At 57.4% G+C, this 14118-nt stretch overlaps 1 protein-coding gene across 3 annotated transcripts in view; it reads left to right on the plus strand.

Annotated features, from left to right (window-relative positions):
* Nucleotides 1–14118, plus strand: part of TCIRG1 (T cell immune regulator 1, ATPase H+ transporting V0 subunit a3) — a 19002-nt gene continuing 4884 nt past the window's right edge. Inside the window, exons 1-13 of one of the 3 annotated variants that reach the window (XM_038406968.1) lie at nt 253–337; nt 5518–5593; nt 5968–6088; nt 6461–6539; nt 7894–8123; nt 10099–10193; nt 10429–10555; nt 10766–10848; nt 11241–11334; nt 11746–11958; nt 12573–12723; nt 13073–13212; nt 13294–13451. In XM_038406968.1, the coding sequence (XP_038262896.1) occupies nt 5972–6088; nt 6461–6539; nt 7894–8123; nt 10099–10193; nt 10429–10555; nt 10766–10848; nt 11241–11334; nt 11746–11958; nt 12573–12723; nt 13073–13212; nt 13294–13451 (1487 nt within the window). In that variant the 5' untranslated portion in view covers nt 253–337; nt 5518–5593; nt 5968–5971. Of the gene's footprint in view, nt 338–3825; nt 3830–5517; nt 5594–5967; nt 6089–6460; nt 6540–7893; nt 8124–10098; nt 10194–10428; nt 10556–10765; nt 10849–11240; nt 11335–11745; nt 11959–12572; nt 12724–13072; nt 13213–13293; nt 13452–14118 lie in introns of those variants that run through there. The other 2 variants (XM_038406967.2, XM_043516039.1) reach the window with 2 other exon arrangements.

Consider the following 14118-nt stretch of genomic DNA (forward strand, 5'->3'; position numbering starts at 1 on the left):
AGTGGGGGCGAGGCTCGGCGGGAGGGGGGTCTGGATGCAGGGGAGATGGGGCTGGCCGGAGGGGGCGGGGTCTGGATGGAGTGGGGGGGAGGTCCGGGTGCAGGGGGAGTGAGGCTCGGCGGGTTGAGTGCGGGGGGGGGGGCAGCTCCCCGTACCCTGCCCCCTCCCCCGCGGCTGGGGCGCGCTAGGGGCAGGAAGCGAGGGAGGGGTGCGGAGCTTCCCGCAGCTGGCCGTGGGGGCGGTCCCGGGGGTGGGTCTGACCCGGCCGGGAGGAGGAAGTCCCGGACTCCCGTCTCCCTGCAGCCCAGCCGGGACTTGCCGCTGGAGCCCAGCGCAGGTAGGAGCCAGGGCGGCCCCCGCTCTGCCGGCGGCGCCGGGACCCTCGCGGGTTCGAGGCCGGGTCACACCGCGCGGGTGGAGGGTGTGATGGGACCGCCTGGCGGGGCCTGGCCCCACGGGCTGCTGCTGCCATTTCCGGCTGCCTTCCCCCCCCCCCCCGCGTCCCTCCTCTGAGCCCCCCTGGAGTGGGGTGACCCACTGCCCCCCCCTTCCGAAGCTGCGGGGCTGGGGCACAGCTTGGCTCCTGCCCTTCCCAGGCAGGGGGTGCCCCCGGTGCTTGTGGGGCTGCCTGGGCATGGGGGTCACAGAGCATGGCTAAGGTGGGGAGATCGCCCTCCCCCCCATCCCTAAAACCGAGGGGCTGGGAGTCAGGCCCCCTCCCAGGGCTTCCGCTAGAGCGGCCCTGGGTCAATTTGTATAGGGGGGGTGCTGAGAGCCACTGAACCATGCTGTAACCCCTGTATATAATGGGAACCACTTCAAGCCAGGGGATGCAGCAGCCCCCCCAGTTTCAGCACTTATGCCCTGGGCCCATCCCAGCGGGAGTGGGGAGTCTGGCCTAGCCTGGGGTCTCGGTAGCCACAGCTGGTGGTTGGTCAGCGCTGTGATGCCCCCGCCCCTCCGGGGGCAGCTGGGGCCCCTTGAGCTTGGGGCACTGGGAACAACACAAGGAGAACCCAAGTCAAGTCTCTGCGGTGGGGCTCGTGTCCTGCTCTGGACCAGGCTGTGTCTGAGCTGCAGCACCATGGGGCCTGCCTATGACCTGTCCCTGTCACGTCCGTGCACCCCGGGGGGATTAATGCAGCAGGGCAGGGCTGGGACCCCTGTGACATGGGGGCGCTGAGGCTCGGTAACTCAGGGCTTGTCTACATGGGGATGCCGATGGCAGGCGCTATTGCAAAGTAGTGGCTCCCACCCCAGCGGTGCTCCGTTCTGGAGCAAACATCACTTGATTCTGGGTATATTATTAGGTTTCAGAGTAGCAGCCGTGTTAGTCTGTATTCGCAAAAGGAAAAGGAGGACTTGTGGCACCTTAGAGACTAACAAATTTATTTGAGCATAAGCTTTCGTGAGCTACAGTTCACTTCATCAGATGCATTCGGTGGAAAATACAGTGGGGAGATTTATATACACACACACAGAGAACATGAAACAATGGGTTTTATCATACGCACTGTAAGGAGAGTGATCACTTAAGATGAGCCATCACCAGCAAGGGCGGGGGGGGGAAAGAGGAAAACCTTTCATGGTGACAAACAAAGTGGGTCATTTCCAGCAGTTAACAAGAATGTCTGAGGAAGAGTGGGAGTGGGGGTGGGGGTGGGGGGGAGAAATAACATGGGGAAATAGTTTTACTTTGTGTAATGACTCATCCACTCCCAGTCTCTATTCAAGCCTAAGTTAATTGTATCCAGTTTGCAAATTAATTCCAATTCAGCAGTCTCTCACTGGAGTCTGTTTTTGAAGTTTTTTTGTTGAAGGATAGCCACTCTCAGGTCTGTAATCAAGTGACTGGAGAGACTGAAGTGTTTTCTGACTGGTTTTTGAATGTTATAATTCTTGACGTCTGATTTGTGTCCATTTATTCTTTGATATAGAGACTGTCCAGCTTGACCAATGTACATGGCAGAGGGGCATTGCTGGCACATGATGGCATATATCACATTGGTAGATGCGCAGGTGAACGAGCCTCTGATAGTGTGGCTGATGTGATTAGGCCCTATGATGGTATCCCCTGAATAGATATGTGGACAGAGTTGGCAACGGGCTTTGTTGCAAGGATAGGTTCCTGGGTTAGTGGTTCTGTTGTGTGGTGTGTGGTTGCTGGTGAGTATTTGCTTCAGGTTGGGGGGCTGTCTGTAAGCAAGGACTGGTTTGTCTCCCAAGATCTGTGAGAGTGTTGGGTCGTCCTTCAGGATAGGCTGTAGATCCTTGATGATGCGTTGGAGAGGTTTTAGCTGGGGACTGAAGGTGATGGCTAGTGGCGTTCTGTTATTTTCTTTTTTGGGCCTGTCCTGTAGTAGGTGACTTCTGGGTACTCTTCTGGCTCTGTCAATCTGTTTCTTCACTTCAGCAGGTGGGTATTGTAGTTGTAAGAATGCATGATAGAGATCTTGTAGGTGTTTGTCTCTGTCTGAGGGGTTGGAGCAAATGCGGTTATATCGTAGAGCTTGGCTGTAGACAGTGGATCGTGTGGTATGATCTGGATGAAAGCTAGAGGCATGTAGGTAGGAATAGCGGTCAGTAGGTTACCCATATAAGGTGGTGTTTATGTGACCATCGCTTATTAGCACCGTAGTGTCCAGGAAGTGGATCTCTTGTGTGGACTGGTCCAGGCTGAGGTTGATGGTGGGATGGAAATTGTTGAAATCATGGTGGAATTCCCCAAGGGCTTCTTTTCCATGGGTCCAGATGATGAAGGTGTCATCAATGTAGCGCAAGTAGAGTAGGGGCATTAGGGGACGAGAGCTGAGGAAGCGTTGTTCTAAGTCAGCCATAAAAATGTTGGCATCCTGTGGGGCCATTCGGGTACCCATCGCAGTGCCGCTGATTTGAAGGTATACATTGTCCCCAAATGTGAAATAGTTATGGGTGAGGACAAAGTCACAAAATTCCGCCACCAGGTTAGCCGTGACATTATCGGGGATACAGTTCCTGTCGACTTGTAGTCCGTCTTTGTGTGGAATGTTGGTGTAGAGGCTTCTACATCCATAGTGGCTAGGATGGTGTTTTTAGGAAGATCACCAATGGACTGTAGTTTCCTCAGGAAGTCAGTGATGTCTCAAAGATAGCTGGGAGTGCTGGTAACGTAGGGCCTGAGGAGGGAGTCTACATAGCCAGACAATCCTGCTGTCAGGGTGCCAATGCCTGAGATGATGGGTCGTCCAGGATTTCCAGGTTTATGGATCTTGGGTAGCAGATAGAATACTCCAGGTCGGGGTTCCAGGGGTGTGTGTGTGCGGATTTATGCTCAAATAAATTTGTTAGTCTCTAAGGTGCTACAAGTACTCCTTTTCTTTTTGGGTATATTATTGCGTTTCTAAAGCAGAGCCTGGCTGGGAGCCATTCCCCAATAGCTATTGCTGTCAGTTTCCTGTGTCAGAGCAGGAACTGGAACCCGTGGCCCGGGTGGGCATGCTACCCACTGGGGCAGCCTTCCTCTGCCACTCCCTTGCTAGGTGGGCCTGTGTCCTTGCTCCAGGGTTACCGTGAGTGCAGTGCTACTCAGGGCAAGCCGCGCTCTAGCATGGTTGGTGTGCTGCCTCCCTGTGCAGTCAATGAGGCAGGGCATGTTCCAGATGGGGATTGAGTGGGGTGGCATGTGGGTGTGGATGAAATTGGGCAATACAAGACTTGCACCCAGGATAGCTGGCACCCGTGTGCTCTGCCCGTGCCACAGGGAGTCACAGGGAACATCTCCGCTGTCACAGATCAACAGCATCGGTGCTACGCCCCCAGTTTTGGATCAATCTCTGGAACAAACCCTTCAGTTTGTCCAGCCCCCAAGGAGTCTCTATCTTAGTGCATGGGGTAGGCCTCAATGCCTCCTTCCGGTGAACCTCTGGGGCTCCAGCACACGTGTTTCACAGCATGAGCTTTGCCTGGTGAGCCTAGCTGAACTGAACTGCTGGGAGAGATTGGGCCACTCTTCAGGGACTAATGCACCTCAGCCAGTGTTTGCAGTGACACTCAGGGTTGGCAAACCAGGTGGGTTTATTAGTCACCTGTTACATAGCATGGGGCGGCCTTAGGTCAGCAGAGAGAACTGAAGGTTAAAACATCGATCGTTCTGGTCAGCCAGAGCCCAGCCAAGCTTGAGTGAAGGCTGGACACGTGCACGACTAGGTTGATGCAAGGCGGCCTACTTCAAACTAACTTTGTAGCATAGACCAGGCCTTAGTCTCTTAGCCTGTCCTGAGAGCAAGCAGTCCTTCCCGTGCCTTCTAGGGTCACAACATGAGGGGAACTGAGGCATGCATGGGCTTAATTAAAAAATATTACAGAAAATTCCCACTTTGTCACATACCCTGCAGATGGAGGGGTAATTCCTAGGTTGGGTAGAGGTTCCTGCACTAGTGTGTACAGCTACTTATGAATTGCATCTCCAGTGGCAGTGTAGACAGGCCCCCAGAGAGCTCCATTTATGGGCTGCTCTAATTGTATCCTTGGGGCTAGCGCTAGGTTCTGTGGATTCCCGAGTCCAGCTGTGCCTGGTTCTGGAGGGAATGGGCGTTGGCTTGGACATGCTAACATCTCCCATGTACAAAGTTACCCTGGGCTAGCGTGCTGGGAGCGTGGGCTGCTCCATGGGGTAATGGTCCTCTTGCCAGCCTTGGGCCAGTGTCATTGGGAGGGTAATGGAAGGAGCCAGCTTGGAAGGAACAGTCGGTGGCGCTGTCTACTTGTCTGTGATGCTGGGGGAGCTGGCTGCAGCTGGGCTGGCTGCAGCGCTGGTGCCGTATAGAGGCAGAAGAAGAGAGGAGAGGGTGGCACGGGCTAGCCCTGGGGCCGAGTCCTGCATGGCAGGGAGAGTCAGCCCAAATGCCTCAGCTTCAGAAACGTGGGCCTTTCTGCCCCCAGCGCAGCCGTGTCCCCTGGGCTGGGGATCCCACTGGAGTCCTGATCGCAGCCAGTAATCAGTGATGCCTCAAGGCGGGCCGGGTGTGGTTCAATGCCAGGGGGCTGCTTGACCCCGCTCCTGGTACGGCCGGGACCCTGTGCAGGGAATGGGACTCCCTCCCCAAGGCCGCTTGTGTTTCCCTGCTTTCAGCTGGAGTGTTGGCATGGCCCTATTGCAGTGAGCTGGGCCCAGCCTGAGGCCTGGATTCCCTCCTCCCCTGCCCCAAGAGCTGCTGCTGGGCCCCGGCCGTCCTCCAATTGCAATGGGGCGTGGAGGGTGCTCCGGATCCCTTAGTGAGCCCATTTGACCCTCTTCTCCCGAAATCGCTTGCCTGGCAGCAAGGGCATCGCGTTCCCTCCACTGCCCCTTGTTGGGCCATGGGGGTCTGGCTGTGTCAGCCCCAAAGGTGAGCGGCACGGCCAGCCCTGACTCAGGCACGGCTGAGGCTGAGCTGGTCTGGGGTGGAGGGGGATGGTGCTACTGGAAACTATTTTGCAACCTCCGAGGTCAAAAAAGTCCAGGGTGACTCAGCCGAGCTGCTGCCTGGTGTCTCGTAGGCAGAGCTGCAGATCCTTGTTTCCTGGGTGGGTCTCTTACGCCGCGTGCCCCCGCAGCTGCAAGGCTGTCCCTGAGGTGAGCGACTGCTAGCGGGACAGGTGGCTGGAGCTTGGTGTGACTGTCTGGGGGCCTGGCTGGGTTGTGGGGGAGCTGGAGTCTGAGCCACAATTGCCCCTCCCAGCTGGAGTGGGAGCTCCCAGCCATGCCCAGAGCTGCTGCGAGTGCTGTGGCCCTGCCGCCCATCTCTGCCAGCTCCTGCTCCTGCCGGTGGCACAGACCACAGAGTCCGTCCCCACACCTGGGCTGCCTGCTACAGCACGGTTTCCGGTGCCCCCGCACCAGTCCCCTTCCCCATGGCTGCAGGGGTCTCTTTTCTGCAGGGCGGGGCTGGGTCTCTGTGCCCCCCTGCCCTCGCTGCCAGGTGCCTGACTCTCCCCTTCCCCCGGCAGCGCCATGGGCTCCATGTTCCGCAGCGAGGAGGTCTGCCTGGCCCAGCTCTTCCTGCAGTCGGCCTCGGCTTACACCTGCATCAGCGAGCTGGGCGAGAGGGGGCTTGTGGAGTTCAGAGATGTATGTGCAGGGTGGGACATGGGGAGCAGAGGGGAGGGTCACTGGGTGGGGGGAGGTGGCCATCGGGGGGTGGTTGGGAGAAGTCGGGGTCCTGGAGCAGGGGAGGAAGGGGGCATGGGGAAGCCAGGGTATCTGGTGCCTATGGGGGGCAGTAGGAATTGGGGTTTGTCACTGGGGCACTGTTGAGGGGGGTAGGGGAAGTTGGGGACCCTGGCTGGGGAAGTGTCCGGGCGGCTGGTCCCAATGGGGCAGGAGTTGGGGTCCCTGACTGAGGGGTGAGGGCTGTTGGGGTGGCTGGTCCCTGCCTAGAGTCGGGACCCCATGCAGGGTGGGCTGCAGCCGGGCTCTGATGTGCTGTCTCTGCTCCCCCAGCTCAACCCCAATGTCAACGCCTTCCAGCGGCGCTTCGTGGGTGAGGTGCGGCGTTGTGAGGACATGGAGAAAACTTTCAGTGAGTGCCCAGCCACCCTGGGGGAGGGGGCTCCTTCTGGGGGACAGGGAGACTTGGGGGAATATCTAGGACATTGGGGACACCATGGAGTGAGGGGAAGGGAGGGTAGACTGTGGGGTGGTGGAGAGCATGTGTGTGGAGGGAAGGGAGGGTAGGCTCTAGGCAGATGGGAACCCTATGGGGAGGAGGTCTCTCTGGGGTGGCAGGGGCTGCACATGGGGATGGGAGCCTGGAGTGGTGGGATGGAGGGGGTCTGTGGTGGCAGATGCCCAGTGGTGTGGGGTTAAGTTATTTAAGTCCAAAGCAGACTATGGAGAGTTACAAAGGGATCTCAGGTTTCAGAGTAGCAGCCGTGTTAGTCTGTATTCTCAAAAAAGAAAAGGAGGACCTGTGGCACCTTAGAGACTAACAAATTTATTTGAGCATAAGCTTTCGTGAGCTACAGCTCACTTCAAGGGATCTCACAAAACTGGGTGACTGGGCAACAAACTGGCAGATGAAATTCATTGTTGATAAATACAAAGTAATATACAGTGGAAAACATAATCCCAACTATACATATACAATGATGGGATGTAAATTAGCTGTTACCACACAAGAAAGGGATCTTGGTATCGTTGTGGATAGTTGTCTGAAAACATCCACTCGGTGTGTAGCAGCAGTCAAAAAAGCGAACAGAATGTTGGGAATCATTAGGAAAGGGATACATAATAAGACAGAAAAGATTATATTGCTTCTATATAAATCCATGGTATGCCCACATCTTGAATACTGCCTGCAGGTGTGGTCGCCCCATCTCAAAAAAGATGTATTGAATTGGAAAAGGTACAGAAAAGGGCAACAAAAATGATTAGGGGTATGGAATGGTTTTTGTATGTGGAGAGATTAATAAGACGGGGACTTTTCAGCTTGGAAAAGAGACAACTAAGGTGGGATATAATAGAGGTCTATAAAATCGTGAATTGTGTGGAGAAGGTAAATAAGGAAGTGTTTGCTCCTTCACATCTCACAAGAACCAAGGGTCACCCAATGAAATTAACAGGCAGAAGATTTAAAACAAACAAAAGGAAGTATTTCTTCACCCAACGTATAGTCAACCTGCGGAACTCATTGCCGGTGGATGTTGTGAAGGCCAAAAATGTAATTGGATTAAAAAAAGAACTAGATAAGTTCATGGAGGATAGGCCCATCAATGGCTATTAGCCCAAATGGTCAGGGACACAACCCCGTGCTCTGGGTGTCCCAAAGGCTGTAACTACCAGAAACTGGGGAGAGGGGTGTCTCCAGATGGGTCCCTGTTGGGGGCAGGCTGTGTATGGGCAGTGTTGATGGGTGCTGTGTCCCTGCTGCACAGCATTCCTGCACCAGGAGCTGCGGAAGGCAGGGCTGACATTGGGGCCCTGCCCTGAAAGCCCCCCGGCCCCTCTGCCCCGCGATGTCCTGCACATCCAGGAGCAGTCCGAGCAGCTGGCCCAGGAGCTGCGCGAAGTGAGCCGCAACTGGGAGTCGCTTGGTGGACGCCTGCGGGAGCTGCAGGAGTATGTGCATGTCCTGCGCGAGGGGCAGCGCTTCACCGGCCAGCTGGTGAGTCCTCGTGCGGGGCCAGAGCAGTGGCCTTGGGGTTGAGGAGGGGGCTGGAGGGAGCAGAGGAGGGGTAGAGCAGAGAGGCCTGGGGGGCAGGGAGGGGATAGTTGGAGTATGGGGTCCTGGGGTTGGGGGGCTGGGAGGGTGTGATGGTGTCCTTGGGGTGTAACCTGGACCGGGGGGCTGCTGAGCCCTGTTCCACTAACCTGGGTTGCCTCTCACACTGTGATGCTGATGTCAAACTACAAAACTTGGATAGGCACTGCACTTACACAGACATCCACAGGCAGAGACACGCCCAGCTGATTTCAGAGTAGCAGCCGTGTTAGTCTGTATTCGCAAAAAGAAAAGGAGTACTTGTGGCACCTTAGAGACTAACAAATTTATTAGAGCATAAGCTTTCGTGAGCTACAGCTCACTTCATCGGATGCATTTGGTGGAAAAAACAGAGGAGAGATTTATATACACACACACAGAGAACATGAAACAATGGGTTTATCATACACACTGCAAGGAGAGTGATCACTTAAGATAAGCCATCACCAACAGCAGGGGGGGGAAGGAGGAAAACCTTTCATGGTGACAAGCAGGTAGGCTAATTCCAGCAGTTAACAAGAATATCAGAGGAACAGTGGGGGGTGGGGTGGGAGGGAGAAATACCATGGGGAAACGCCCAGCTGAGTTACACGAATGATCTCCCAGCCATTCATGAACCATCAATAGAGAGGTTCCAGCCAATTCCCCCCAGCTCCAGCCCTACATCCCAGGACTATACCGTCTTACACTGTTCAAGGTCCCCTTGGGCAGTGCAAGTTCATTAAGTAGTTTGTCGCTCCCTCTATGTGGAGTGGACACACTCTAGCCTTTTTAAACTGAGCTGAGATTTCCCAAGCACTTCAACCAAAGCATACTGTTTTAGGTAAAATATAAAACACATTTATTAAATACAGAAAGATTGATTTTAAGTGAATATAAGTAGCAGGCACAGAGATCAAAGTTGATTATTTAAGAAATAAAAATAAAATAAACTTGCAGTCTAAGTTCTACAAACTAAACAGGATTTGAATCAAGCAGTGTCTCACCCTGACCGATGGTACAAGCAGGTTACAGATCCTCAATTTGTTAGTCTCTAAGGTGCCACAAGTACTCCTTTTCTTAATGCACAGACTGGGACTCTTTTCCAGCCTGGGACCACCCTCCTCAGTTCAAAGTCTTTGTCCTCCAGATATTTCCCCTTCCAACTCAAGTCAGTTCCTGGAAGAAAGAGGCCAAGTGATGATGTCACTGCCTCTCTCTTATAGCTTCTTCCAGCTTGCTTTGCCGTGACAGGGGGATCAGGCAGTCTCCATTAGTCAAGCAGTCTCCACTGCATACATGCTCTCTCTGAGAAGTCTCTGGGATGGCCCTTGGGAGCGTGGATTCCCTTTAATGGGCCATCAGCACGTCTGGCTGGTCCTTTGTTGCAATTGAAAAGTTGGCTGGGGGCATCTCCCAACCTCACAATTTATTTCAGTAACACATGTAGCAATGCTTCATAACTTCACATACAATGGTAGCACATCTAATCAAACGGTATTCATATTCAACAGATCAAGATTTTTAAAATGATACCTCACAAGACATACTGTGTACAAAACTTATTATAATTATATGACAGTAGAGAATATGGTAGTTCCAGGGTGCTACTTTGAGGTATAGAGGGGCAGAATGGAAGGGAATCTGGGAGGCAGAGAGGGGATGGGTGGAGTGGGGGTGTCCTAGAGGTTGGGGATTAGGGAGGGGTGAAGTGGGTCACCCACAGGGCTGGACACGGGTGTGTGTGGGGGCCAATGGTGGATTCCTAGGGGAGAACGGAGAGGTTGCCAGGCAAGGAAGGGGGCACTGTGGTGTCGGTTCCCTGGGGGAGGGGGAAGGGGAAGGAGGGGGCCCTGTTGGGCTGGGCAGCTCCCCTGACGGTCTCTCCCCTGTGTGGCAGCCATCACTGGGCTCCCCTGCCCGGCCCCGCGCCCTCTCGGACCAGGAGCCCCTGCTCAACCCGTCCATGGCACCGCGACTCGATGTCAAAATCAAGTGAGTCGGTTCCAGAGCGGGCAGGATGAGTTACAGATGGGGCAGCAGCTGTGGGACAGGCCCCGTCTGGGGCAACGTGGGGGTGGGGGGCAGAGCGGGGCTGTGCCTGGGACACGGCGGGTTCTGTGGTATTGTCATGGATGCCATGGTGCTCTTGGGCGCTGTGGGGCTGTTCTGCCCTAGGATGCCAGCGCCCCTCCTCCCCCTTGGCTCTCTCTTCTCTCCCCTCCCCCAGCTTTGTGGCGGGCGTGATCCACCCGTGGCGGGTGACCTCCTTTGAGCGGCTGCTGTGGCGCGCCTGCCGCGGGTACCTCATCGCCAATTTTGTGGAGATGGCGGAGCCCATGGAGGACCCAGCCACAGTGAGTGCGGGGCGGGAAGGGGGGATGCAGCAAGGGTGGTCGGAGCAGGTCTGGGTGTCTGTGAGGAGGTCAGGCCTGGAGGGGACGTGGGTGGATCTGAGTGGGATGGGGATGGGGGGGTTTCTCTGGAGCCTGGGAGCATGGAGGGGTTGGTTTATAGGTGACCCTGTGCTGTGCTGAGGCTCATGGGTAATGTGCTTCCCCCCACAGGGTGAGAGCATCACCTGGGTTATCTTTCTCATTTCCTACTGGGGGGAGCAGATCGGACAGAAAATCCGCAAGATCTCGGATTGGTGAGTGCTGCCCCCGCCTGCCCCAAACTCCGGCGCTCCATAAGCCTGCTGCTGCCGTGTGAGGGGACCTGGTGCCACATCAGAGCTGCTCTTGTTCCTGTCTGGGGAGCTAGGTGTCTGGGGGGGTGTCTTGGGGGCAGCCCCTCCCCTCCCACACAGGGAGGTGTGGCTGCTCCCTGGGGGGAGTGGGAGCAGAATGCCGGCCCTCCAGCCGGCTGGCATGACTCCACTTGGCCATAGGACACGTAGGATTGATGGCAGTTCTTTGTGCCTCCACCCCACCCCAACTCCTCCCTTCCCCCCCCCCCCAAGGCTGTCTGGTTTCTCCCCCACATAACTCGGCCCCCATCTCTCCCAACATGCCACCACTCACCTGTGTGTGTTTCCCCCAGCTTCCACTGCCACATGTACCCCTACGCTGACAGGGAGGCCGACCGGTTGGAGGTGCTGAGTGGGCTGCTCACCCAAATCAATGACCTCACCATGGTGAGATGGGGGGCTGCGAGGTGGGGGATGGGTGTTCCAGGGACACTCCCCAATCAGTGACCTCACCATGGTGAGATGGGGGGCTGTGGGGCGGGGGGGGTTCCAGGGACACTCCCCAATCAATGACCTCACCGCAGTGAGATGGGGGAGCTGTGGGGGTGGGGGTGTGTCCTGAGGACACTTCCTGCTCAACGACCTCACAGTGGTGAGATGGATGGGCTTGTGGGGGGGCCCCGGGGACACACTCCGCTCAACGACCTCCAGCGTTAAGGGTCCCAGGCTGTAAGGGAGGTGGGCAGCAGTTGAGGACCCTACCAGGATGGAGAGGAAATATTGGGGTGGGGGCCCCAGCTGTGTTGGGATATTGGGGGGTTTGGTGTCTGCCCCTGTGAACCTCCCTCCCCCCGGCAGGTGCTGGGGGAGACGGAGCAGTACCTGTCCCAGGTGCTGCAGAAGGTGGTGCTGATGCTGCCGGCCTGGCGCGTGAAGGTGCAGAAGATGAAGGCCATCTACCTCATCCTCAACCAGTGCAGCTTCAACGTCATCGAGAAGTGCCTCATCGCCGAGGTGTGGTGCCCCGTGCGTGACCTTCCACAGGTGCAGGAGGCCTTGTGCCACGGATCGGTACGTGCCTCCGCCTTCCCTTCCCTCATGCCATGGACGACTGGTCCATATCCTCCCCCACCCACCTTCCCACGGATTGGTACATGCCCCCTCCCCCCCGGGATCGGTATGTGCCTCCGCCCGCCCTCCACCACGCCATGGACTGGTATATGTCTGTCCCGTCCCCCCCGCCTCCCCACGAATTGGTACATGCCTCCACCAGCCCCCCTGTGCCACAGATCAGTGCATGTCCCCCGCCTCCCCACGGAGTGGTATGTGCCTCCACCTGCACCCCCAAACCATGGATTGCTTCATGCCTCCACCCCCCCTCGCCCCCCGTGCCAGTTCATCTTCTCCCTCCATGGATTGGTTGGTGTCTCCCCTGCCCAGCCCCGCACCATGGATCGGTATGTCTCTCCCCTGTCCACCCTTCCACGTAGGTGTGTCCCTAGCCTCTCCCCACCCCCTCTACTATGCCACACTTCCCTCCATGCCTTGCCCTGCCATGCCCTGTCCTGCCCTCCTCTGGCTGTGCCCCAGTTCCAGCCAGCCCCTGCCTGCTCCCCAGGGGGCAGTGAGGGGGGGATTGGTGTTGCCTCGAGGCTCCCTGGTCCCAGGCCTGCCTTCCCTTGTAGCACAAGAGCGGCTCGGGGGTGGAGTCGTTCGTGCACCGGATCCCCAGTTCCGAGAGCCCTCCCACCCTCATCCGCACCAACAAGTTCACCACTGGCTTCCAGAGCATCGTTGACGCCTATGGGGTTGCTAGTTACCAGGAGGTGAACCCAGGTAAGGGACCCTCGGGGCCACCTCCCCGTCCTCTGGTTGGATCGGAGCCAGCGCTCTCTACAGAGGAAAAGCCCCATGGCCCATTCCCCGCCCCCCTGAGCCAACCAGTCCCCTGCCCTCAGGCCAGATTGGAGCCAGTGCCTCCCAGAGGGGAAAGGTCCTGTGTCCCATCCCCAGCCCCCCTGAGTCAGCCAGTGCCCCACCCTGGGGCCAGATCAGAGCCAGTGCCAGAGGGGAAAGAATCCGTGGCTGGGCTGTAGCAGGGTGGTCTGGGCCTATCGGGGGGGGGGGGGAGGGGGTCCATGTGGGGTGGGAGGGCCTCTCTCTGATGTGCTCCTTGCCCCCACAGCGCCCTACACCATCATCACCTTCCCCTTCCTGTTTGCTGTCATGTTCGGGGACGTGGGCCACGGGCTGCTGATGTTCCTTTTTGCCCTCTGGATGGTGCTGGCTGAGAGCAGCCCCCGCCTGAGGGAGGCGCGCAACGAGGTGAGCAAGGGGGGTACTGCTAGGGTGGGAGAGGGCTGGGCTGTTATGGAGCTGTGCCTCCATCTGTCTGTCTGTCCCCAGATCTGGCGGACGTTCTTTGAGGGACGCTACCTGATTCTGCTCATGGGGGCCTTCTCCATCTACACCGGTTTCATCTACAATGAGTGCTTCAGCAAGGCCACCACCATCTTCCCCTCCGCCTGGAATGTGACCACCATGGTCAAACACTCCAACTGGAGGTGGGCACTGCTCCCCTGCGGGACCCCCGCTTAGTACCCTGCTCCCCCCTGCGGAATCCCCGCCTGCTTCCCCCCGCGGGACCCCTGCCTGGTACCCTTCTCCCCCCCCCCCCATGGGATCCCAGCTTCCACCCCTGCCTGGTATCCTGCTCTCCCCGCGGGACCCTCGGCTGGTACCTAGCCTGGTATCCTGCTCCCCCCTGTGGGACCCCTGCCTGGTACCCTGCTCCCCTCGCAGGATCTCTGCCTGCTCCCCCTGCAGGATTTCTGCCTGCTCCAACCCCATGGGATTGCCACCTGGTACCCTACCCCCATCAGCTATCCCCCACGGGGTCCCTCTTCTCACACCCCCTGCCTGCTTCCCCACCTGGTACCCTGTCATCCCTGCGCCAGGACCCCCGCCTGCTCTCCTGCCTGGTACCCTGCTCACTACCCCCCATGGGACCCCTGCCTGCTTCCCCACCTGGCTGCTGCTCACCCCCCAGGACCCTGTCTGTTACCCCACCCCTCTTCTCACACCTCAGCCTGCTCCCCTGCCCCCATACCCGTTACCCACCTGTGGGATCCCCTTCCCTTCTGTCCCATTCCTGGCTCCCCACACTGATGTGCCCCATCCCTGCCACCTGCCCTGCGTGCTCCCCTGCATCAGCGCTGCCTCCCCACGTAC

The sequence above is a fragment of the Dermochelys coriacea genome, chromosome 6 (assembly GCF_009764565.3).
Source record: "Dermochelys coriacea isolate rDerCor1 chromosome 6, rDerCor1.pri.v4, whole genome shotgun sequence".
NCBI classification, from domain to species: Eukaryota; Metazoa; Chordata; order Testudines; family Dermochelyidae; genus Dermochelys; species Dermochelys coriacea.